Source organism: Camelina sativa, chromosome 17 (genome assembly GCF_030686135.1).
Source record: "Camelina sativa cultivar CO46 ecotype springtype chromosome 17, ASM3068613v1".
Lineage (NCBI taxonomy): Eukaryota > Viridiplantae > Streptophyta > Magnoliopsida > Brassicales > Brassicaceae > Camelina > Camelina sativa.
Window position 1 is genome coordinate 963,901 of NC_141896.1, and position 23,095 is coordinate 986,995.

Consider the following 23,095-nt stretch of genomic DNA (forward strand, 5'->3'; position numbering starts at 1 on the left):
TAAACCGGGTAATAAATTGATGCAATCTTTATTTTAATCCTACATCCTAAATAAATATAAAAATGAAAGCCCGTTTTTTCCATTGTGCTACGTACCGCTTGATAGGCCGAATATGCGTGTTTAGGTTTGCATAATATTTAATACGACGAACTTATGGATATACGATAATGTCCGTATAGACAAAACATAAAGATTAAAGAATATACAAAACTAAAAATGTACTAGTATACCGGTGCGGCGTTCAAATGATGAAAGAATTGTTTGTAGAATTTGACAAGTGATAGAATTTTATCAATCAATGATTTTTTTTTCCTTTCCATTTATTAGATGTAGTAGTTGATTAGTTTAAATATCTAGTTTAATGGTTAATTTGTATCAATACGTTGTATTATACTTGATTAGGCTGCTGAAAAGTTAAACATATATTGTAGACCACAGAAATAAAAAAAATTGAACACAGATTTGTGCACGGTGAATATGTGGATCAAAGTCTAATGGTTTGTATTAATTAATATAGAGAACTATACAATATTCATTAATTTTTTAAAAAGTAAAAATTGTTCCAAAGATTTTAGTATAGTTCCATGGAAAAAGAGACTAAAAGAATCCAATGCCAAGTGAACTCGCCACTATAAATACTTGTTCACCCCTCCCTCTTCCCTTTCACATTCATTCATCTTTTCTTAATTAATTACCTCATCCAATCATTTTATCTCTCTCTCTTTCTCTCCGATTTCCATTGTTAAACGAAAAAAAAAAAAAAAAAACTAACGAGAAAAACCGAAAGATCTCTCAATAACAATCACATAAATCCTTTGCTTTTTTCAAGAACAAAGAAAAATGTCAGTTACCGTTCTGGAAAACCAAAGAAACGAAAGTTTCTGTAAAAAAGATGACATGGTTGGGTTGAGTTTCCTTCAGTCTATGTCCGATATAACTGCCATTGTCCAAAACAAAGAGGATAAAGCATATGTTCACCCCATCGAGAAACGCTCTGTTTCTAAACTGAATGAGAAGAGCTTAGAGATGTGCACTGAGAGCCTTGGGACCGAAACAGGAAGCGAGAGTGGTGACGAGTTGTCATTACTTGCGTTGGAAGCAACCACCATTCCTAGGGTTCCTTCTCCTCAGCCGAGACGCCGAGAGCATGAAGACACTAACTTGCAGGCCAGGAAATCAACGATGAGTCGCAACAACAGCTTCCCGCCGCCGATAAAGTTCGTTGAAGATTCGAAGTATAATCGTATGGTGAGATGGTTGGGAGAAGATGGTCGACTTGTGGTTCAAGCAAGTAGGGTTCCGTCTCCTCCTCGTTGCTTTGTAGCAGAACGTGGTGAAGGAAGGCTTCGTCTCTGCTTATCATCAGAAGGCAATTCTCTACTTAGGCACAACCATGCAGAAGAAAAAGAGCAAGACGAAGAAACAGAGGAGGGCGTCGATGAGGAGGAGAACTGCAGTGAGAACTTGGAGGGTCAAAATGGAAACAAGAAGTTTAGCAGATTAAGCAGCAGATGCAAGGAGGAGAATGGTCGTGAGCCTAAACCAATGCTTACTTGGAAGCAGCAGCAGTTTTGGGTCGCCACTTAAGACTTAACTCGAATTAAAATCGTTTAAATGTGGGTTTTATGTTAGTTATATATTATAATATAGTAGTTATAACTTATAAGTTATATTCTTGTCTTTTTCTAATTTTTAGTATGATTTCTCGAGGGGAATGTGGAGTGTTTTCTATTTCTGTTTAATGTAATGTTAAATAGGAATTATATATTATTGTTATATATTGTTGTCATATCGATCTTTGAATAATCATAATAAAAAGAAAAAAAAAAAAACTGAATACTGTACTAGCTAGTTCTCTTTATTTTGTACGTGAAGGAAGAAACAAAAAAAACACTCCCGAAACGTCCTTTAGCTAGGAAGCTTCCTAGAATGATTTTCCCAAACGCAACTTTTTCCCCGTTTTCCACTCACGTTCATTTGCATTGCATACATTTCCGATTGGTAATAACAAATCAAATAAAATTTCGTAGTTGTAATTTTCTGAGCGGTTCATTTCTTTCCAAAACAAGATATAGCTAGAGATTAAAGTTTCCAAACAAACAAAAAAAGAGAACAACAGGGAAAGAAAGAAAGAACAAAACCCTCTCTTAAGAGTTTTAAAACCGCATTATACAGTATGTCAATATGTGGTGATTTAATGAAAATGAAATGTTACAAATTATTATATAGGAAAGGCAAGCATGTATTTCTGATAACAAGAAGAAGTATACAAAATTGAAGTAATGAAATGAAACGAAGTGTTAATTAGTAAATGGTTACATAAATATTTTACGTTCGAAAATCATATGTGGTACGTACAACGGCCACATGAACATTATGAGAGATTGTTCCCACACGCCCACATGACCATCACATGGCAAAATCTGCTCTATCTCCTTTTTTATTCCCACCAAAATTTTTATTTGTCTCTTTAATTTTGCTTTTTGGTGCTCTCTCTCTCTCATCTCATCTCATGACTCATGTACTGATTCTGTTTCTGGATTTTCCTTGTACGAATTGCCAAGAGGCTCTCTTACTTTCTTTCCCCTAACTTTCTATTTGCGTTATCATATCCTACCAAGGTTGCATGACCTCATTTATATATAAATTTACTTTTTAATCATTATATATATTTCAAACGGTATTGTTTCACCTGTACTACGTACGTGGTCTAGCTCATGGACATATTAGTTATTGCTGATACACTAATTATATAGAACCGGTAGGTATCATCATGTAGACGTTGAAAGTATACGTTAATGCGTGCATGAGTGCATCAACTCGAAACCGATATGCATATTGTTGTTTCACCAACATATATATATATATATATAGTATTATATACATATGATGAATCTTTTGTTTTCTAGTTTTCCGTCATTTCGTAATAAGCTGAAATGTTATTGCAGTAGTAGTTTAGTTTCCATTTTATCATATGGATAATTCTACATCATTAGTTCATGCTAGCTAGCTAGTTTAATGGTTTCAATTCCTTTCGTTTCGAGTTTAGTTACGGTTGGCCACTTGAAATGTTTTTAGTATTTATATTATAATTAGCTAGCTCGCTCCTATACATTTTAAAAACTAATTTAGAATTCCATCCAAAACCACATATCAATCTTTATATATACACTAAAGTCAATATCCAAAACTATGGAGTTATATTAACTAATGTATATATATATATGTGTTTACGAATTTTTATTTCTGTAGATGGTTATAATTCACGGTTATAAAATTTCACAAGAAACTGTTGTATTTTTTTTTTTTCTTCTGAATATATTCTCCGACATGGACGAAGAAAATTAGTCACAGAGTATCCGTACATATATATACAAATTTTGCAAAGTATTCACCAATGAGAAATAGACAACATATGAGTAAAAGTCCAATCCAAAGCCCCAAAAGTGTGTAAAGTATATAGTATTAAAGAGTATTTTGTCCCTCTGCAACTGCAAACGAATATCGAGAGAGAGAGAGAGAGAGAGAGGGAGCTCTATTTCTTTCTGTGGTTCTATGCGCCACTTGATGCTTTTTCTTGACCACTATCTCCCTGCGGCACCCATTTCTGTGATCTTTTCAATCATTCTTTTTAAAACAATCAACCAACCATTTTTTTTTTCTTCCTTTTACCCGCTCTTTCTATTTTTGAGTTCCTTCTTTAATTTGTTTGGTTATATATAATTAACTTCATCTCTTTAACCAAAAAAAATCACCAATTATATAATGGTAGCTAGTCACTATATAAATTATGGCAACGAAAATAAAGTCATTACGACAATAATTTCATAATGCATGGTTAATATGTGCATACATTATAATTTTGCTACGATATAATGTCTCGACTAATATATATGATGAAGTTCGTTATTGTGTGCGCAACAAGATGTTTTCACAGTTTTAGTTATGTCTCCTTAATGGCATAAACTAATTTTAGTGGATCCCAATATCCGAAACATAATTATACAGTAGGGTTTTTATTTCATAAAGTGATATTATTTTGTAATTACTCTCAAGTCGATGTTAACATGACCAAAATAATACTATACGTACTAGTCGTAGATAACGTGGTCATGAACTTATTACATTCGCTTATTCGATAGCAAGTTAGTCAATAAAACTAACATGTTTATATTTATCAAACTTTGGGGAACTTTAACTCTAACTGGACTTTACACAATAAATTTTTAAAAATCCAGTAGAACATTAAAAATGACTTAATCAGAAAAATTTTAAGCTACAAAATATTATGTTGATTAAATTAATAAGTTTTAAGTTATCTTGTTGATGTGTAAAGCTCGAGACCAAAGGATAGGCCGAAGATGGGCCTAATAATGATTGCCATATAACGTGAAGCGATATTTGGTAGCGGCCCAATACATACAACAAGGTTAAATTTGAAAAGTGTAGGGGTTGATTTGTTATTCTGATTCTCTCTAGGGTTTTGTTTGTCATTTACATCTTCTTCTTTTTTCCCAATCCCCTCTTTCCTCTTCTTCTTCTCTCCCCCGCCTACTGACTCTTTTGTTTGTTTGTTTCAAATTTCTACAGTAACTGAAACACTCAGGTTTTTCAATTTCTCAGAGCTTTCGATTGACGATGGAGATGCCCGAAGGAGAAGGAACTACAGAGGAGAATTACGATGTAGATATCGCGACAACCGCTTCTTCGCTAGGCGGCTCCGGCGTCTTCCATATTATCAATGACATAGTCGGTTTCGTCCTCTATATGCACCAGCAGATCCCTTCGTATGTTATCTATTCCTACTTTTCATATCTCTATGCTTCGATTTATTCTGATTTCATGTTCGATCTGGTGGCTTCTTTGTCTGTTCTTCAATCTCTTCGCGGATTAGTTTGTCTATTGCGTTCGAATTCCTGAGATTGTGAGAAGAGCAGAAGATTTTTGTTTATGAATTTCATGGATTAGTGTTAGTTTAGAGAGATTAAGATTGTGTTACCAGAAATTGAAATGCTTCGAGGCAATTTTGTTAATGCTAAATTCGAACTCTGGCTAAATCTTTGTGAATATATGTTGTTATTACTCCAGAAGCTCTTATTAAACGCTCAGATTTTGATGAGTTGTGCACATTAATTCTACTTGATTCTAGAACTAAGTATCATCCACTATGATTGTTATTTTGTTGTGGATTAGCGTTTACTGAATACCAAAACTAGAGACAATTTTGCAGCTTTTGGTCTTGGCAACATTATCTCTTTTACCAGTTCGCCTTTTGGTTACATCTGTGCAGGGTATTACAAGATATGAGTCTTGAGTTTGATGGATTGCAGACAGAATTTATGGATTTGGTATGTTAGTTCTACTTAAGCAATTTTCACTCTACGGTTAGGGTCTTTTTCACATTCTAAGAACCTTAGGTTGTAGGAGGCGAATCTTACACAACCTGAAGTGAAACCACTGGTTAGAAGAAAACTGGTGAGTAGAAAGAGGGAGGTTAAGAACGAAATTAAGAAACTGGAGAAACTGATGAAAACCATCTCTAGTCTCCGAAGTGCCCTGCAGTTAATGATCCGTGAAACTCCTGGCATTCAGAAAGTTGTGTTGATTCTTGGTGGTAGTCCATTACGGCCTCAAAAAGCTTATGAGTTGTTATTCACACAACACAGTGACTATGTTATGGGATACGAAGGTGACTTTGCTAAATCTAAAGCTGCAGAGGCACTTTCAAAAAAGGTTATTTCCTACCTATGTTCATGTTGCTTGGGATTTGTTCATTCTGAAGTAAGAAATGTTGATCCCATCATTCTTTTTTGGCTATATAGACTATCCGAGCACTGATATCGACGGGTGCTGGATCAACTTCTTACCCAGGTAACTTTTGCTTAATCTGCATTTTGTGCCACTGCATAAACTGGCAGGTGACTTATGGTGTAAACTTTAATTGATTTTTCCCCTTTCTTCTGAATTACAGGTCCAATGAGGCTCTTCATATTGGTTCATGCTCCGCCTACTTTGAATATTCCCCAACATTTCCTTCCTAAACGAGACTTCAGATACAACAGAAAGGTATAAACTTCTGCTAATTCTATTCACACATCCATGTAGAAGCTTTCAATTTCAGTATCACCTGCAAACGATCTCCTTTGTTATTGCAGTTTGTGCCTTCAAAGTTGAGATTCAAGTGCAGACATCAAGAAAGTGCCACAAACTCTTCCCTCAACTCTAGCACAAGTGATTTGATATGGTAGTTCTCTTATATTCACATTTCTTTAGTTTACACACAATATAAGTTCTTGACCGGATCTTTTGATAATTCCCCTCTGTGTCATTGCAGGTTTCAATGTCGACATGTGATAAAGGGCTTAGCTTTCCATCAACCAGTGGAAGAATAAGACGTGAGAGTTTGTAACTCTCTAGTCTCTATTGTTGTAACTAAACCCAACCCAGTAGCAGACTTTAGATACAAATCAGGATTTTTCTATCAATTCCAATTGTGAGAGAATACAACATGTACTTTTTTGTGTGTTTATTATCACCTTAAGAGAAAAGAGATGCTTATTGTGTGTAAACACTGCTTTCCTTGCATCTTTATGGAAAAATCAACTAGGATTAAAGGGGTCAGTCAGATATAATTTTTTCCTTTTTGGACAAATCTGTTTAAAAAATCTATTTTGTCGAGAAATTTAATATCTATAAAGTTAGGGGGTCAAACGTATAAAACATAAATAAACAGGGGTTAGAATGAAAAAAGAACAAAACTTAAGTTTTATAAAAGAGGATCTTCTACTTCTGCCTTCTCCTCCCCTGGTTACTACGGCGAACACCGGCGCAATTCCTTCTTTTGTTTTACCGAAGCTTTCTCTCTTGAGTTTGAGTCAGTCGTTAACAAACACCGAAGCTTACATTACCTAACCACCAGTAAGCTTTCTCTCGCTATTTTTTCTTCGATTGATTTCAGTTTTTCGTTGTTTAGGTTTGTACACTCCAACTCAAATCGCTTGTTTTCGCTGAAGTGAATTCGAGTTTTTAGGGTTTCGTAAGTTCTAAATTCTTTCGTCTACCAATTCCGATTTCTAGGTCTTAAACGAGGAGGAAGAGGAAGATGATCTTCAAGATCGAAGACGTAACTGTCTACTTCCCTTATGACAACATATACCCAGAACAATACGAATACATGGTTGAATTGAAGCGAACCCTAGACGCCAAAGGACATTGTCTTCTCGAGATGCCTACCGGAACTGGTAAAACCATTGCCCTTCTCTCCCTTATCACTAGTTATCGACTCTCTCGTCCTGATTCTCCGATCAAGCTTGTTTACTGCACTCGTACTGTCCACGAGATGGAGAAGACGTTAGCTGAGCTTAAGGTACTCCATGACTACCAAGTACTCCATCTCGGCACCCAGGCTAAGATTCTCGCCATTGGTCTTTCCTCTCGGAAGAATCTTTGCGTTAATACAAAGGTTTTAGCAGCGGAGAATCGTGATTCTGTTGATGCGGCGTGTAGGAAACGGACTGCTAGTTGGGTTAGGGCTTTGTCTACTGAGAAGCCAAATATAGAACTCTGTGATTACTTTGAGAACTACGAAAAGGCTGCTGAAAATGCGCTGTTACCTCCTGGTGTTTATACTTTAGAGGTCAGAATTAAAATTGTTTTTTTAAGGCTTTTCACATTTTGTTTCTTGATCAAGCTTTAGCTTTATGACGACCTCTTTCGAGGTTACTTGCTGATTTTGGCTAATGGTATATATGTGTTTGGATTTTAGGATTTACGGGCGTTTGGCAAGAATCGTGGATGGTGCCCTTACTTTCTCGCGAGGCATATGGTTCAGTTCGCCAACGTTATTGTTTATAGCTACCAGTACTTACTGGATCCTAAGGTTGCTGGAATTATATCAAAGGAGTTACAAAAGGAGTCAGTTGTAGTGTTTGACGAGGCCCATAATATCGATAATGTGTGTATTGAAGCACTCAGCGTCAGTGTGAGGAGGGTCACACTTGAAGGAGCTAATCGAAATCTTAATAAGATAAACCACGAAATTGATAGGTACGCCAACTTTTTTCCTACATAGCAGATGCTCTTAAATTCTCTTTAACGTGCCGCTCTCAATACAACAATAAATATAGTGATAGGGTCTTTTCATTTGTGAATTGAATTTTCTTATTGATAACTCCAGTTGCTGCTTGTTGGTTTTCTTTTGGAAGTTATGTTAATAAGAAAATGATCTGCTTTTATAATACTGCTTTTGTCGGCATCTTAAGCACATGAATGTCTTGTTTAGTAATCCTGGGGTGCATAATTATCTTGGTTTAATACAGGAAGTGACCTGATTATTTGCTGATACGTATTTTTAAGTTCTTATTACATTATTAAAATTGTCCAACTGGTAGGAAGGTTCAAGGCTAATGATGCAGGAAGATTGCTAGCTGAATATAACCGACTGGTTGAGGGTTTAGCACTGAGAGGGGACTTATCTGGTAAGTATGTGTTCAGGAAGGTGATGTGTGGTTTGGTTGAAACACACACAAAGTACTGGGCATATTTTCTAATTCTATGAACTTGACGCAACATAAATTTTTTTTCTGCAGGAGGTGATCAATGGCTTGCAAACCCTGCACTGCCCCATGATATTCTCAAGGAGGCTGTCCCGGGGAATATCAGACGGGCTGAGCATTTTGTGCATGTTTTACGCCGATTACTTCAGTACTTGGGGGTACGGCTGGACACTGAGAACGTAGAGAAAGAAAGCCCTGTTAGCTTTGTATCGTCGCTGAATTCTCAGGCTGGAATTGAGCAGAAAACACTGAAGTTCTGTTATGACCGGCTCCAGTCTCTCATGCTAACCCTTGAAATTACAGACACAGATGAGTTTTTGCCAATCCAGACAGTGTGCGATTTTGCAACTCTTGTTGGGACATATGCTCGGGGATTTTCCATCATAATTGAGCCTTATGACGAGAGAATGCCTCATATTCCAGATCCTATATTGCAGGTAAACATGGTGTTTATCTACTTTCTTTCGAGTATTGTCACTTTGGTTTCAAAGATATTAGGACTCAGATGTAAATGCTACTGTTTGAATAATTGATAAATGTATCTGAAACATATATTCTTTTGTATTTTAGTTGAGCTGTCATGATGCGTCTCTGGCGATCAAACCAGTGTTTGATCGTTTCCAATCAGTCGTAATTACATCAGGCACCTTGAGCCCAATTGATCTTTATCCCCGTCTTCTTAGTTTCACTCCTGTTGTTAGTCGAAGCTTTAAGATGTCAATGACACGAGACTGCATCTGCCCTATGGTTCTAACTCGGGGAAGGTATGCTGTTTATAAAACAATACCTAAAGACTAACCTTATTTTTAATCTTATACTGTATGTATATACATTATGGGTTGTTTTCTTTTTCAGTGATCAGCTTCCTGTTAGCACCAAATTTGACATGAGAAGTGATCCTGGTGTTGTGAGGAATTACGGAAAGCTTTTGGTAGAGATGGTATCTATTGTTCCTGATGGAGTTGTCTGCTTCTTTGTTAGTTACTCATACATGGATGGCATTATTGCTACATGGAATGAAACTGGAATTCTGAAGGTAAGGTCTTCTTCTTCACTTAACCATGTCAGTATTTTTTTTTCACAGTTCTGCATGAATTGGATATCTGAAAATATTTGTGTCTGTGACAAGCATTAATGTATATGTGTATACCAATACTACCAATGCTCTTAATGTTTGTAGGAAATAATGCAACAGAAGCTTGTTTTCATCGAAACACAAGATGTTGTAGAAACAACATTGGCACTGGATAATTATCGCAGGGCTTGCGATTGCGGAAGAGGTGCAGTTTTCTTCTCCGTGGCTAGGTAAAATTTCTATTTGTGAATGGTAGATGGTTTGGAATTCATAGCAAGGAATTTTTGGTTCTGCTTCTTTGATTCTGTATTATAATACTGGAATGTCTATTCTCTCTTATTTTTGGTTAATTAATAAATTTTAAAGAGGTTTCAGTTCTCTACTTCTCTTTTAGAAATTTCGAAAGAAAGTGATCAAATATTGTATTTGAACGGCAGGGGGAAAGTTGCTGAAGGTATCGATTTTGATCGTCATTATGGAAGACTGGTTGTAATGTACGGAGTGCCTTTCCAGTATACGTTAAGCAAGTAAGTACTCAAATGAATGATTATCCTTTCAATTTCTGGTTTTCTGGTTTTATATTTTCATAGTGCGTGATTAGTGAGAGATGATAAGATGGAAACGGGAAAAATTTCAGGATATTACTAGCAAGATTGGAGTATCTGCGTGATACATTTCAGATAAAAGAAGGCGATTTCCTAACTTTTGATGCATTGGTAAGATTCTTACTTTATGATCATATTATATTTTGTTGCAACTCTTTACCTGTTTGTGACCGTTGATAACTCCTTTTGTTGTCTTTTAATACAGAGGCAAGCAGCTCAATGTGTAGGGCGAGTAATCCGGTCAAAGGCTGATTATGGGATGATGATATTTGCAGACAAAAGGTATATGCATTGCATAATGTTTCTCTCTCTCTGAGCCGGGTCATTTACTCTCTGAGTCCATGAGTCGGGTCATTTACTATTTACCAAATGTGATTCTTTCGATACTCTATCTAGTAGTATATTAAGTGTATGCGCAAGTATGTGGGATCACCTTGAGAATAGAAGATTGTTTCACAGTTCCTTAAGAATGAGAAGAAATTCTTAGGACATGAAGAGAGACAGATATACTTATGTTTGGTTTATAATGTCACATTTGTTTGGTCTAATCTTGCAGATATAGCCGTCATGATAAGCGGTCCAAACTACCCGGTTGGATACTTTCACATCTGCGGGATGCACACTTGAATCTAAGCACAGACATGGCTATTCACATTGCTCGAGAGGTAAACCTATGTAATTCACTGCTTTTCGATAAACTCACAGTGAAACAAAGAACAATGGCATTAGGAATAAGAAATTGTTTTGGGGGGGTTTTGTTTTGATAGTTTCTAAGGAAAATGGCTCAACCGTATGATAAGACGGGTACAATGGGAAGGAAAACTCTGTTGACACAAGAAGATTTGGAGAAGATGGCTGAGACTGCTGTGCAAGACATGGCTTATTAGTAAACCGGTTCGTCTTGTTTTTGTTTTGGTTTAGGTCTATCAAAAAATATTTCATAGCAAAATATTTCACTAAAGCTCAGAAAAGTTCGGTTTTGGTTTGCTATATTAGGAAAATTGATGCTTAATTTTAAGGTAGCTATATTATATTTACTTCATTGCATCATTATTCTGTTGAAGTATTAAAGAGTATCGCAAGAAATTATTCACTGGCTCCTTGCTTGCTAAAATACATGAGACAATATCATATGATAGCAGCCACTGAAACACATAAAATTCCTAAGAGAATAATCAGATATATAAGTGAAACTGAAGTAGGCCGAGTTAGAGCGACGGCCCAAACGTATATAACTAAAAAATCTAACCTGTTGGTTACGTATGATTGTTTCCTATCATAGTGAAATTGTTGACTTTAGTTGCCTGCAACTGCAACTCATGGCCTTGGCTGGGGAACCAAGGTTTAAAATTTGAGTAATGAGTCGTATGTTTTCTCTCCTTCAGCTGGGAATGAATTCGAGACAACCACATCATCTGCAACTTTAAATTCGAGACAACTACATCAATATTATTTATTGAGATCAAATGATAGAAAATGACATGAAAATAAGCTCCAAAATAATAACATAATAGATTCTGAAACACATTTGTTTTTTTGGCAAGGAAATTGATAACAACAAAAATTAATCCAATCTAAGCGGTGGAAGTGAAATTGAAGTTGGCGCAGTTAGTGCTACGGCCCAATAAGGTAGAACTGAACCCAAATCTGTTAGTCGCCAAATCGAACTCAACCAAATTATCCTCCAACTGGAACCCTCCGATCACCACAGAGGTTTTCGCGTCGACTCCTCCGTCAACGAAACCCAAACAGATGACGTCATCTCTGACACTCACCATCGAGTTGGCTCCGAAGATCCTCCACACGACGTCCTTGCTGTGAAGCACAAGCTGGATCTCCGGCACGGCGTATCCCACGCGCGTGACGCCGACGTTCTCAGTTCTGAAACACGCGCCGAACGGTTTCACCGACGCAACTCTCGTCATGTTCCTCGCCGCTGCTTGCCTAACGAACTCCGACGTGAAAGAATTATAGATGGATGACTCCATCACCGTGTAAGGATTCACGGAGCTGATCTTGGTTCCTCCGATTCCAGTGCTGCCGTCAATCTTCAAAAGCTTTGGACTGATCGGAACCGTTTTATCGACGATCTTAATCGCCGTCACGCCGATGAAATACTCTGGGGATTTCTCGTTCTGTATAAACGGATTGATGAGAAGCGGCGTCGTTTGGAGCCGCGAGATCTGGATTCCGGGGAGGAAAACGTAAGGTCCGTTGCCGAAGAAGGCGACTCCTTTGCCGGAAGTTAGACACACGGCGAACTTGCGGTTGAAGCTAAACGCGGCGGCGAACTGAGACGGTAAGCCGATGTTGTGACGTCCCATTCCGGCCATACCAACGGCTCCTTTAGCGAGTCCTTTAAGAAGAGACGTTGATCCGCAACTGAATATCAGATTGGGGTATTTAACGAACGGGCCAGGATTGGATCCGTTAGTGGACTGGATCGAGACGACGTCTATAATATATTCGCCGGAAGTAGACCATCCGGTGACGGAGTTTTCAGGAAAAGAGCCGCAAGTGTTGTTACTACAGCCAGGACTGGGAGGGGAGAAGCATGTGCCGCAGCTGATGGAGCGTGCGCGTGAGCAGACGGCGGAGTTGCAGCGAGGGGAGCGGTAAGTGGTGGAGACGTAGCCTTTTTCACAGTTGACCCAGGTATCTCGACCGCCGAGGTCGAAGACGAGGGAAGCGGGGACGAGAGGTGTGCGTTGGTTGATGACGGTTGTGTATTGGAGTGTAGAACGGTCTTTTGTTATTGGGAGAATGAGAGCTTTAGGTCGGAATGATGATGATGTTTTAGCAGATGATGATGATGAGAGTGAGAAGACGATGAGAAGGAGAACGGAGAAGAAAATGGTAGGAGAGGATTCCATTGTTAAGCTTAAGAGATGATGAAGAAGAGGATTGGTGTGTGAGTGTGTATTTTTATAGGCGCGGCAACGTTTTGTTGTGTGTCCGTTTTGAATAATTGAAGTAATGGTGTGACGTTTTTGACTTGTTAATGATTATGATTTCGTAGTTTTTTTGCTTCTCATTATACATCTGAAAATGACACAAATCAAATCTAGTTCTTCTTATTTTGGGTTAGTACTAGTAGACAAAAGAATAGTTTACTGTTGTGTCTTCTTACACTTTTGGTATCAGTCTTTGTTTACTCTGCTTTATTAAATGAGATGATTTTTTTTTCTTACTACGTACTATCTTTAGTTGATATGGGTCTTTGTTTTATGATTAAAGAAGACTAGTTAACTAATGAAGGAATCGTACGTGATTAATTTATAGAGTCTGACAATAAAAATAGTAGTTCTGAAGAGAGGAGGAGGAAACACCGTGGATCATGATGATGGGGCAAGTGGGCGTGGGGGTGCCTTTCTTGACTATTCCCTCTTTTCTTTATTTCTCGTCGATTGCTTTCAATAATTTACAATTTGTCAGTCTCTCCTCGATTGAATGAATATATATATATATATATATTTGTTACTAGCTACTACTACAGTATATATACATAATCGACTGTAATCACAGATCACTCCCGACACGTCCACAGATTATTATTATTAGTCTGTAACGATCATCTTCCTTCTTCTTTTTTTAAAGACCTCTTTTGATATATCATCTCTTTATCAAATATCGAAAGTTTTGAATTCTGCGTTACCACTCTTTTTCGAGAAGATAAGGCCATGCCAGGCTGAGAGTACACTGTATATATTAAGTAAAAAATAAAATACATGCTACCTGATCTGTTCCCAATAGATTAATGTTGAGTTTTCTCTTGTTCATAAAAAATGCTTAAGTAAGTAGTAGTCTTTATTTATTTTTTTATTTCCATCCATTAAAAAGAAACACAAATATGTAATGATTAAATATATTTATTATTCTAAATATGCATGAAAAGCTCAAAACATTAGTAGAAATCTACTAGAAACAGTGGGTATATTTAATCATTACGTACAAATTTATCCATATAACTATGATCATACATAATAATAATAGTACATCAAAAGCACTGCACATTTTACTACTAGTAAAACGTTTGGAAAAGACGTGAAATTGTTTACTGGAATCATTTGTTTATGTTTCAAGTTGCTCATATATATGTCGAATCTATACTTATTTAAAATAGATTCTAAATGCAACCCAAGCATTAATTAATACTCCTATACAGTATAACGTGACCCAAAAGCTTTTTTCATAGTAAATGATGAACATAACATGTATAGTTGCACATTCTTTATTACTAATATTTTAAAAAGTAAAAGAGATTAGTAGTATTATTATATGACGAAAACCGACAAAAACCCCATCGAACGAAGCATTGATTTTGAAGTGTAACATCAGTGAATTGATAGATATATGCGGAAGAGTATAAAAAACACGTTACTAGTTTATTATCATCGTTCACGCCTTACAGATAACTACGACGGGCGTCCATTCAATATTTAGTGAAAGCCCATCTACATACGAGAAAGACCCATGGTAAAAAGCCCATGATGATCCAATTTCGGCGATATTGATATTGATCATTCTGGCGTTGACTCAGGAGTCAACCAAACCCAAACAGATGATGACGTCATCATCATTAATAAAACGTAATATTTTCCTTTTTTTCTTTTTTCTTATAACGTCTATATTCTTCTATAAAAAAGTTCAATTTCCTTTTTTCTTTTAGGGAAACAGAACAGAAGAGCCAACAACAACATTAAACACAAAACCCATCTCCGTCCGTCGTTTATAAAATATCAGTCTCAAGTCTCAACAGTCAACAATATCAATCTCTGTTTCAGAAGAAATCAACACACACACACTCTCTCTCTCTCTCTGATGGACCCACTCTTTCTCTCGCTGATGATGGGTTTTTGAAGAATGCAGAATTAGGGTTTATGATTGGATGACCCAAACAACAAAACAACGACGACGTCAATGGTAAGTTAAGGTTAATTTGAAAATTCTTAGGGTTTTCACTTAGGGGTTTCGTTTAGTTTACTTGGGCTCTCTCTCTCTCTCTCTCTCTCTCTCTCTCTATTAGATTTACAAATTAGCATCTGACGCTTCTTCTTCTTCTTCTTCTTCTTCTTCTCTCTATTTGCAGATCCTCGGAGATGTTTCCAAGAATCAAATACTGATTCTATAGTAATTGTTGGTGTTTAATTGACTCATCACTACAACACAAGTGAGTTTCTTTTCTTCGTATTCTGATTTCAATCCCAATTTTGTAGCAATTTGATTTTGGTATTCTCTAATACCAAGTGTGTTCCTGTTGCAGGAGGAGGATACTTTTCACCGTCAACGAGAATGCTTAAGTAAGTAAGTCACGAATTTGGAACTGACCTCGTTTGATCTATGTATTTGGTTTTTGTTTTGTCTTCATGCTCCTAATATACTTCAATTTCCATACTTGCAAGGATCTGATGATGAGGATGGTGAACCAAGGGTGTCTTCTCTTCTTTTGGGGTGAGATTTGTTTCTCCACTTTATTTATTTTTTTTCTTTTTTCTTTATATCTCTCCTGTTGTTGTGTTTGCTTCGTAACGATGTTTTGTCTTATTTTAGGTTTTTAACAAGAAGACCCAAGAATCAGTATACGTATCTGGAAGGTTTTTTTCGTCCCCTTGTCAATGAGATTGTTAAAGTAAGTAAGTGAATATTATTCATTTGGTTTCTTTTGATCTTTTTAGTTTGTTTGTCTTCATGCTCCTCCTAAATGGTTTTCTCATTTAAATTGTTGTTTAGATTCAGACTTGATAATTGACTATGGTTTTTTTCTAATTCTATATGTGCAGGTCAGAGACATAGATTGAAGAATGAAGGAGAAGAATGATGACCCGAACAAGATCAACATTAATCAATGGTAATCCCCTTCTTGTTAGTTCAATTCCTGTTAAGTTTTGTTTTTTCATTGATAAAAACGTACATCACTGTGAGGAGGAGTTGTTTGTTTCATCTGATTTCACGACCAAGTACAAGCTTAAAAAGTTATTGGTTTTTCTTAAAGGTTTTCACTTTTGCTCTTTCTATATAATTACAATTAACGATAGTTCTTTTGCTACTTCCATGTGCAGATCGGTGGAGATGGTTTGACGAATTAATGATAGTTATTTTCTGGGTTTTTTCATTTAGGTTGTTGTTTGATTCAAACTTGAAAGCTAACGATGGTTTTCATCTAATTATATATGTGCAGATCAGAGATCGTATGAAGGATGAAGAAGACTCTGACGGCTCGCTTAAGGTTTTATTTCAATCATCAACACAATCCATACAAAGACATCTTCAGTGATCCTAATGGAAGTTATAAGAAGACACTCTGAATTCTGAGGTTTGTGTTACTTGCTCTTAGATGAAGTTGGTATTTGATAATATTTGGTCTCACTTCACTTCTTCTGATTCTTGGATGCCTCTTTTTTTTTGCAGTTACTGTACTTGGGCTCCCATCAGCTCCTTCATAGCAAGATTTGAAGGTCTGATTGACAAATACTGTTTTGCTGCAACTTTTTGATTTCTGCTCCCTAGTCTTGTTTTTGTCTTTGGTGATCCTAATGGATCAAATGCGGAAAGCTGGTGATGTGGGCTTTGCTGAGGTCACTAGAGACTGTGATTGTAAGTTAATTTTCACTTAATCATGCATAATTTCTTAGCAATATATTATACTTTGTGTCTTTTTCTCACATGACTATTTTTAATAACATTATCAGGAACTTATGGTGTCGTCGGGCTACACCAATTATGATGACATGAAGTATGCGGTAAGTTAACTCTGTTTTTCTCTCTTACTGTATTGCATGCTATTATTTGTATAATTACTGATGTTCAAAGTTGTGATTTCAGATAAGGAAACTTAAATGACACAGAATTCAGAAACCCCTGGCTTAGAGCTTTAATCCGGGTTTGGTAGATGCTTCATTCATACCACATATGTGACTTTCGTACTAGCAATTTTTTAGGTAAAAATCAATGTTGGCTCAATTGAAATCATGATTTCACGTGTTTATATTCATGTTATGTCTGTGTTTTCTGCTCAGGCTAAGTAATATGAAAGTTCTCTGTCAAGAAGCCCAAGCAGAAGCAGAAGTCGTAGTCGAAGCGGCGGTCGCAGCCTTAGCCTTAGCAGGAGCAAGAGCCCAAGGAAGGATCTGAGGTACTATGTTTGTTATCACTGAACTTTCATTATCTCCCATTTTCAACAACTAAAAATGGAGTTGTGTGTTTATCAATATGTGATTCCATTATCCTTTCTACTATATAGCATGACAAAAAGTTGATGTGCAGGTGAGGAGGTTATCTTCTTGTGAGACAATGAGATCTGCCACCACTATTTGCAGCGATCAAACTGGAACACTAACTTTGAATCAGGTGTGTTTTGTGTTTCTAAATCTGGATTCGCTCCCAAGTTTAGAGTAAGACTCATGTGAACAGTTTCACCACTTGAAATTACTAAACTTGTTATCTATTTTGTCTGAAAGATGGCAGTGGGGGAAAGAAATCAGACACTGCACAATTGCCTGCAACTATCACTTCGTTAGTTGTTGAAGGGATATCCCAAAATACAACTGGTAGTATTTTTGTCCCAGAGGTAAGTTTCAAGCTTTGATATCTTGAATGAAAGTGAAGATTGTCTAGATAAGTTCTTTATCATTGCTCATGGGAATATGGGATTTTATTTGCTGACAGGGAAGTGGTGAATTAGAGTTGTCTTGTTCACCAAGAGAAAAGGCCATTCTTGGCTGAAGAATCAAGGTTTAATAGTTTTACACATATGAGTGGAAGAGTGATTCATATGTTTTCTCTCCTTCAGCTGTGAATGAATTTCGAGACAACCACGTCGCAGTCTTCTATCCTTCACGCTTTTCTGTTGAACTCAGAGGAAAAAACGTGGTGGTGTTGCTGTATAAACGGTAAATATCTGGTTCTAAATTGTAGAAACTGTGCGTTTATGGGGGATAAAATCATTTTTCTTGATCTACTGTAATCAAAGATAATATCTATGCAGTCAAATATGGTTAGCATATGTTGATGTGCAGGTCCGTATGGTGATTGGTGACAATATCCAAACTGTCAGGGCTTGCTTTGGAGTGTGGAATGTTAACTTCAGATGCAGAGATGCTTTGACTTGCTCTTTAAGATTTAGATTAAATACGTCGTCGTTGTATGAATTGGGCTTTCTTATCTACTATATATAATAATAAGTGGAACCAATTGTTGTTACTAGGGTTTCGTTTTACTTACCAAAGAATAATTAGATTACAAAACAATAAGTATCTAAACAAGATTCTCATATATCTCTCCTTCGCTTTTCTACTAAGTTTGCGTTTCTTATCAGCCATCACAAAATCCTGAAACAACGTATCAAATGGGATACGCTTCATTCGCTCTTGTTGATGCATTCCTGTGGTTACTTGCGTTGGGCTCAGTTGTTATGACCTGTGTTCAAATCGTGGTAGCTGTACAGCGGAATAGTGGAGGCCGAGAAGCAGATCCGAGATTGATTGAAATCGCAGATGGGTTGAGCAATCATCAAATTGACTCACATGGAGGAATACTGCAACATGCGGCTATAACGGCCCTTATGAACAAACCGGAATCGCCCGAGGCGGAATTCCTCTTTAGAGCCGTTCGTGCAAATCTCCTCAACGCTAACACAGTAACACCGGTAACAACGTACCCAGAACCGAGATCCTTCCCGAATCAGCCACCAGCCTCACCCGGCTTGTGTTGGAAGATTTAGAGTAGGACAAAGTATTCTGACTTCATTTGTTGGATTTAGAGTAGTTTTGAATTTATATCATCAGCTTTGTTGTAAAGAATCTCTTGTTGGAGCAATTCTTTCTTCAGTTATTGACTGATGATCATTGCGTTTTGGTTTTCTTATACAATAAACCTTAATTTCTCCTGAACTTACCAACGATGGTTACATTTATACAATGTCGATCGTGTGATTCCTTTTACTAGTATCTTACGAACTCTATAATTTAGGTTGCCTGTTTCCACTCTTATGTTGCATGTCGTCTCAAACTTAGGTTTTAAGTAGCTTCTTTAGGGTTTGCATAAGTTTAGCTCTTGAAACACTATCTGTTTATTTCTCTGTATACGTCTCAACTGTCAATAGAACATTTTGTACGAAGTCTCATTGACTATATAAAACATCAGCGATATCTTCTTTCACTTTCTTTCTTTCCATGATACTTAGCTTCCTAACTAGCTTGTTCAATCGTACTAACAAGTAGGATTTTTTTTTCAGACTTTAAAATTGGTCGTTGATGTTGTGTAATTCTGTATTGTATTGATTCTATTCTTCTAGGCATGGCTTTTTAAGACAATCGATTGTAATGCAATTATCCCTGGTTGATGGGTTTTCTCTTTGACTATATATAACTCATTGCAGATGTAGATGTTAGTATGAATACTCATCTCAAAGGCCGTGAAACTAACTCTGAAAGGGAAAAACCCCCTGTTACATTAGACCAATTTAAGTGTTATGTTCTTCCGTACAGTTTAAATCTCGAGACTTTGTTAGTTGAAGACACACCAAGAATCAAAGCCAACTGCTGGTGGTAATAAAACACATTTCTTTCTCAGCTTCATCCTTTCTCAAACCATGATAAATTTGAAGCATCTGTATTCTTTTGGTTTCTCGGGGTTGATTCTCATATTCATATCTTTCCCTTATGAATGAATGGGTATCACAGGGATGTCGACAGGTCGAGGGCGGAGTCGTGGACGCGGATCCCAAGTTTTTTTTTAGTCCTTAGTAATGACAATAGAGGATTGTGTGTTGTTTATGAGGCCAATCTCCTGAAGAGAGGAAAAAAACATGAACCGAGCAAACAAAATTAAGATTCCAAACCTGGTTCAAATTTATAATACTAAACCGACTGGGAACACGTACAAAAGTACAAACAATTTTTGGTTTAGATAAAACAGAGGAAATAAACAAAATTAAGATTCTAAACCGGGTTCAGATTTACAATACTAAACCGATAGGGAACATATTAAAGTACAAACAATTTTTGGTTCAAATAAAACCAGAGCTGTGCCAAGAAATTCCGATGCCATAGGCCAAAAATGTGATTTATAAAAATTCACAGTTATAAAAAGCACTGGTTGAAAAACAAGAACAAAAATATTACAGTTAAATATATATATATATATATATAAATTAGGTTGATATTATGTGTACTTGTGTAGTCTTTTAATTTGTGGTAGTAATGTGCCACTATTTAATTTAAACGGTATAGTTTATGTTGTTAATAAAACAAAATATAATTTTGGTAATGATAAAAAATTAAGATAAATATAAATGTAGTATCTAATATAGAAATAATTAATAAAATTGGACAAAGATAATTAACAAAGAAAAAGTTGAGAAGTGAATAATAAAATATAATGACATAGAAGAAAACCACTGATACAAACTTACAAGAAAAAAAATGGTTAACAATATTGACTTATTATCTTATTTGTGGACATGTTAGATTCCTTGTAGGTAGTAATTTGTTACACTACTTTTTTTTATTATTGAAATTAACCTTCTAATTTATTTTTTCAATTTTTCAATGATAGGTATATCATAACTAATTTTCTACAAAGTGTGATGTGAGTGTTTCTAATTTTGCATAGTAGGCACGACTCTGGATAAAACATATAACCGAAGAAATAAACATTCCAAACCGGTTTAGATTTACAATACTAAACCAATAAGGAACAATACATGTACAAAAAGTACAAATAATTTTTGGTTCAGATAAAACATAAAACAAAGACAATAAACAAAATTAAGATTCTCAACCGGATTCAGATTTACAATACTACACCAATTAGGAATTTATACAAAAAAGTAACAAATAATTTTTGGTCGAATACTAAAAGAATAATTAATCAACTACCAACAGACTCCCTCTGTCAAAGTCAACTCCAACCAATTTTGCAAGCAGAGAATGAAAGACGTCTGAATAGAGATCAGAAAAGAGCGCCGCCGGAGAACCAATGTAAAAGTATTCATTTGTTGAGTCCTAAAAATGCTGATTTTTCTCATCAAACAGAGAGAGTTCTTAGTATCAAAGTGCAAGATTCTGTGAAAGAGTTTTGTTGGTTTACTGTACTTTCTCCATTCAAAAGCATAACTAATATCAAAATAAAAAAAACCCTGAGAGGAAATAAAAAAGCTTTGTACAAAATATATAAAAAAACATCTTGCAAATATTCTTAGTGAATATTTGGAAAACAAGAAAATCATACTGTTAAAAAAAGATATCAAGATTGTCTACTTCAAGGACAAGTAACCTCAGTGTATGGAGTTAACCACATATGATGCTTGTGTGTGTACTTAAAAAGAAAAAGATACTGAATCATTTATTTTTAGCCAAATTCAAACTAAAACGCAACCTTCCATAACAGTGATTGCTTTGCCTCTCAGCAGAACCCTCTGCTTCTCTTTGTCCAGATGAACCTTCACAGTTCCGCCTCTGCTTGAAGCCTAAACATTAAAATAACCAAATCTTTTTTAGGAACTAAGATCAAAAGTGGTCTCAAAAGCCTGTGCAGAGAGAGAGAGAGAGAGAGAACCTGGTAGGCCAAGAAATCACACTTGTTCATCTTGAGGTTCCAGTAATGTGCCAAGGCACAATGCGCACTTCCAGTAACAGGGTCCTTTTTAAGTAAAAAAAAAAAAAGCAAAAAGAGCGGCTAGGTCATGTTTTCTTTTGCTGTTTCGATCACTCGCTCTTAAAAGTCTAAAGACTGTATCGGTATAATTACCTCATTGATCCCGAATCTGGGGGCAAAGTAGCGGCTACAAAAATCAAATGTAGAACCTGGAGAAGCAGCGGCAGTCACCATCATTCCTTCACAAGGGCATTTCGATATCTCATCTATTCTTGGCTGCAACTCAACGACTGACTCCCAAGATGAAAGCACAACCTGCAATGAATCTAAGAGTTAGCTCAATGGCGCCAAAGCAAGTATAGAAAAATATGGAGACAGATGCAGAATATTACGAGGATGTCTTTCTCTGTGGCTTTAACATCAACAATGGTAGCACCATTCATGGCTTTGGAGAACAAAGAGAGATCATCATCAACGTAGTTGACTTGGAAAGTTGGGACAACAGGGAAATCCAATTCGATGGAGAAGGTTGGTGATTCCTCTCTAAGAACAAAGAGCTTGAAGATATAAGAACACCTCTCTTATATTATTGATTTAGAAAACTCTCTCAAAAACTAAATCTTTCTCTCAAGTCTTATGGAACACCTCTCCTTAGACTCTTATATTTATAGGTTTCTTATTTTCCTAAACCTATTAGAATTAACATATTACAATTTATTAATCTTAGGAACTTTTCCTTTTCCTATTCTATCTCTTTTGGCAACTTCCTAGGAGATAGCTTCTTCCACAAGTTGGAATTATCCAACATTCTCCCCCTTAATTCCAACTTGAACTTCGGGTGCTTCAATCACTTGTACTCCGATCAGGTTCCTCATTTCTCTGAATTTGATTCTTGCTAGTGGCTTAGTAAGGATGTCCGCCTTCTGTTCTTCACCAGGAACATGCTCCACTTCAATCTGATCATTCTCCACACTCTCACGAATGAAATGGTACTTTGTGAGTATGTGCTTACTCCTTCCATGAAACATTGGATTCTTACTTAGAGATATGGCTGACTTGTTGTCAATCCTTAGTAAGATCTTCTTATCTAGACTAAGTATCTCTCTTAGCAGCTCCTTCAACCATATGGCTTGCTTTGCTGCTTCTGTAGCTGCCATAAACTCTGCTTCACATGATGACATCGCCACTGTATGTTGTTTCTGTGAGGTCCAAGTGATTAATGATGAACTAAGATAAAACACATGACCTCCAGTACATCTTCCATC

General features: G+C 36.4%; 2 protein-coding genes, 1 long non-coding RNA gene and 2 pseudogenes across 12 annotated transcripts; 4 read left to right on the top strand and 1 right to left on the bottom strand.

Moving 5' to 3' along the window:
• Positions 1 to 670: 670 nt before the first annotated feature.
• On the top strand, positions 671 to 1,789 carry LOC104754438 (protein FANTASTIC FOUR 2 pseudogene; annotated as a pseudogene). The gene has a single exon (XR_015585767.1). The product of XR_015585767.1 is annotated as a protein FANTASTIC FOUR 2 pseudogene (transcript).
• A 2,670-nt stretch (positions 1,790 to 4,459) lies between these two features.
• On the top strand, positions 4,460 to 6,614 carry LOC104754439 (uncharacterized). 2 transcript variants are annotated; one of them, XM_010476635.3, is made up of 7 exons: positions 4,460 to 4,787; positions 5,291 to 5,348; positions 5,425 to 5,733; positions 5,823 to 5,871; positions 5,972 to 6,066; positions 6,156 to 6,244; positions 6,335 to 6,614. In XM_010476635.3, exons 1-7 carry the CDS (start codon positions 4,639 to 4,641, stop codon positions 6,390 to 6,392), a joined length of 807 nt encoding a protein of 268 aa, XP_010474937.1. In that variant the 5' UTR covers positions 4,460 to 4,638; the 3' UTR covers positions 6,393 to 6,614. The 2 variants fall into 2 exon arrangements, with proteins under 2 accessions (XP_010474937.1, XP_087350134.1); XM_087494008.1 differs by having other exon boundaries at positions 4,478 to 4,787; positions 5,418 to 5,733.
• A 107-nt stretch (positions 6,615 to 6,721) lies between these two features.
• LOC104754440 (general transcription and DNA repair factor IIH helicase subunit XPD) lies at positions 6,722 to 11,328 on the top strand. The gene is made up of 13 exons (XM_010476637.2): positions 6,722 to 6,918; positions 7,078 to 7,636; positions 7,766 to 8,046; positions 8,395 to 8,477; positions 8,589 to 8,992; positions 9,126 to 9,319; positions 9,411 to 9,591; positions 9,736 to 9,860; positions 10,068 to 10,157; positions 10,268 to 10,346; positions 10,441 to 10,517; positions 10,792 to 10,900; positions 11,003 to 11,328. The coding sequence occupies exons 2-13, from the start codon at positions 7,103 to 7,105 to the stop codon at positions 11,120 to 11,122; spliced, it is 2,277 nt and encodes a 758-aa protein (XP_010474939.1). The 5' UTR covers positions 6,722 to 6,918; positions 7,078 to 7,102; the 3' UTR covers positions 11,123 to 11,328.
• Positions 11,329 to 11,663: 335 nt separating this feature from the next.
• Positions 11,664 to 13,417, bottom strand: LOC104754441 (putative aspartic proteinase GIP2 pseudogene; annotated as a pseudogene). The gene has a single exon (XR_015587316.1). The product of XR_015587316.1 is annotated as a putative aspartic proteinase GIP2 pseudogene (transcript).
• A 1,485-nt stretch (positions 13,418 to 14,902) lies between these two features.
• On the top strand, positions 14,903 to 18,506 carry LOC104754442 (uncharacterized). Of its 7 annotated transcripts, none has more exons than XR_015585711.1 (15): positions 14,903 to 15,158; positions 15,325 to 15,405; positions 15,499 to 15,539; positions 15,638 to 15,686; positions 15,786 to 15,868; positions 16,016 to 16,083; positions 16,414 to 16,548; positions 16,644 to 16,829; positions 16,925 to 16,975; positions 17,058 to 17,173; positions 17,252 to 17,367; positions 17,499 to 17,582; positions 17,693 to 17,802; positions 17,901 to 18,124; positions 18,251 to 18,506. It is a non-coding gene; the product is annotated as an uncharacterized LOC104754442 (long non-coding RNA). The 7 variants fall into 7 exon arrangements; XR_015585710.1 differs by having other exon boundaries at positions 15,786 to 15,864; positions 16,295 to 16,548; XR_015585709.1 differs by having other exon boundaries at positions 15,786 to 15,864.
• Positions 18,507 to 23,095: the final 4,589 nt, after the last annotated feature.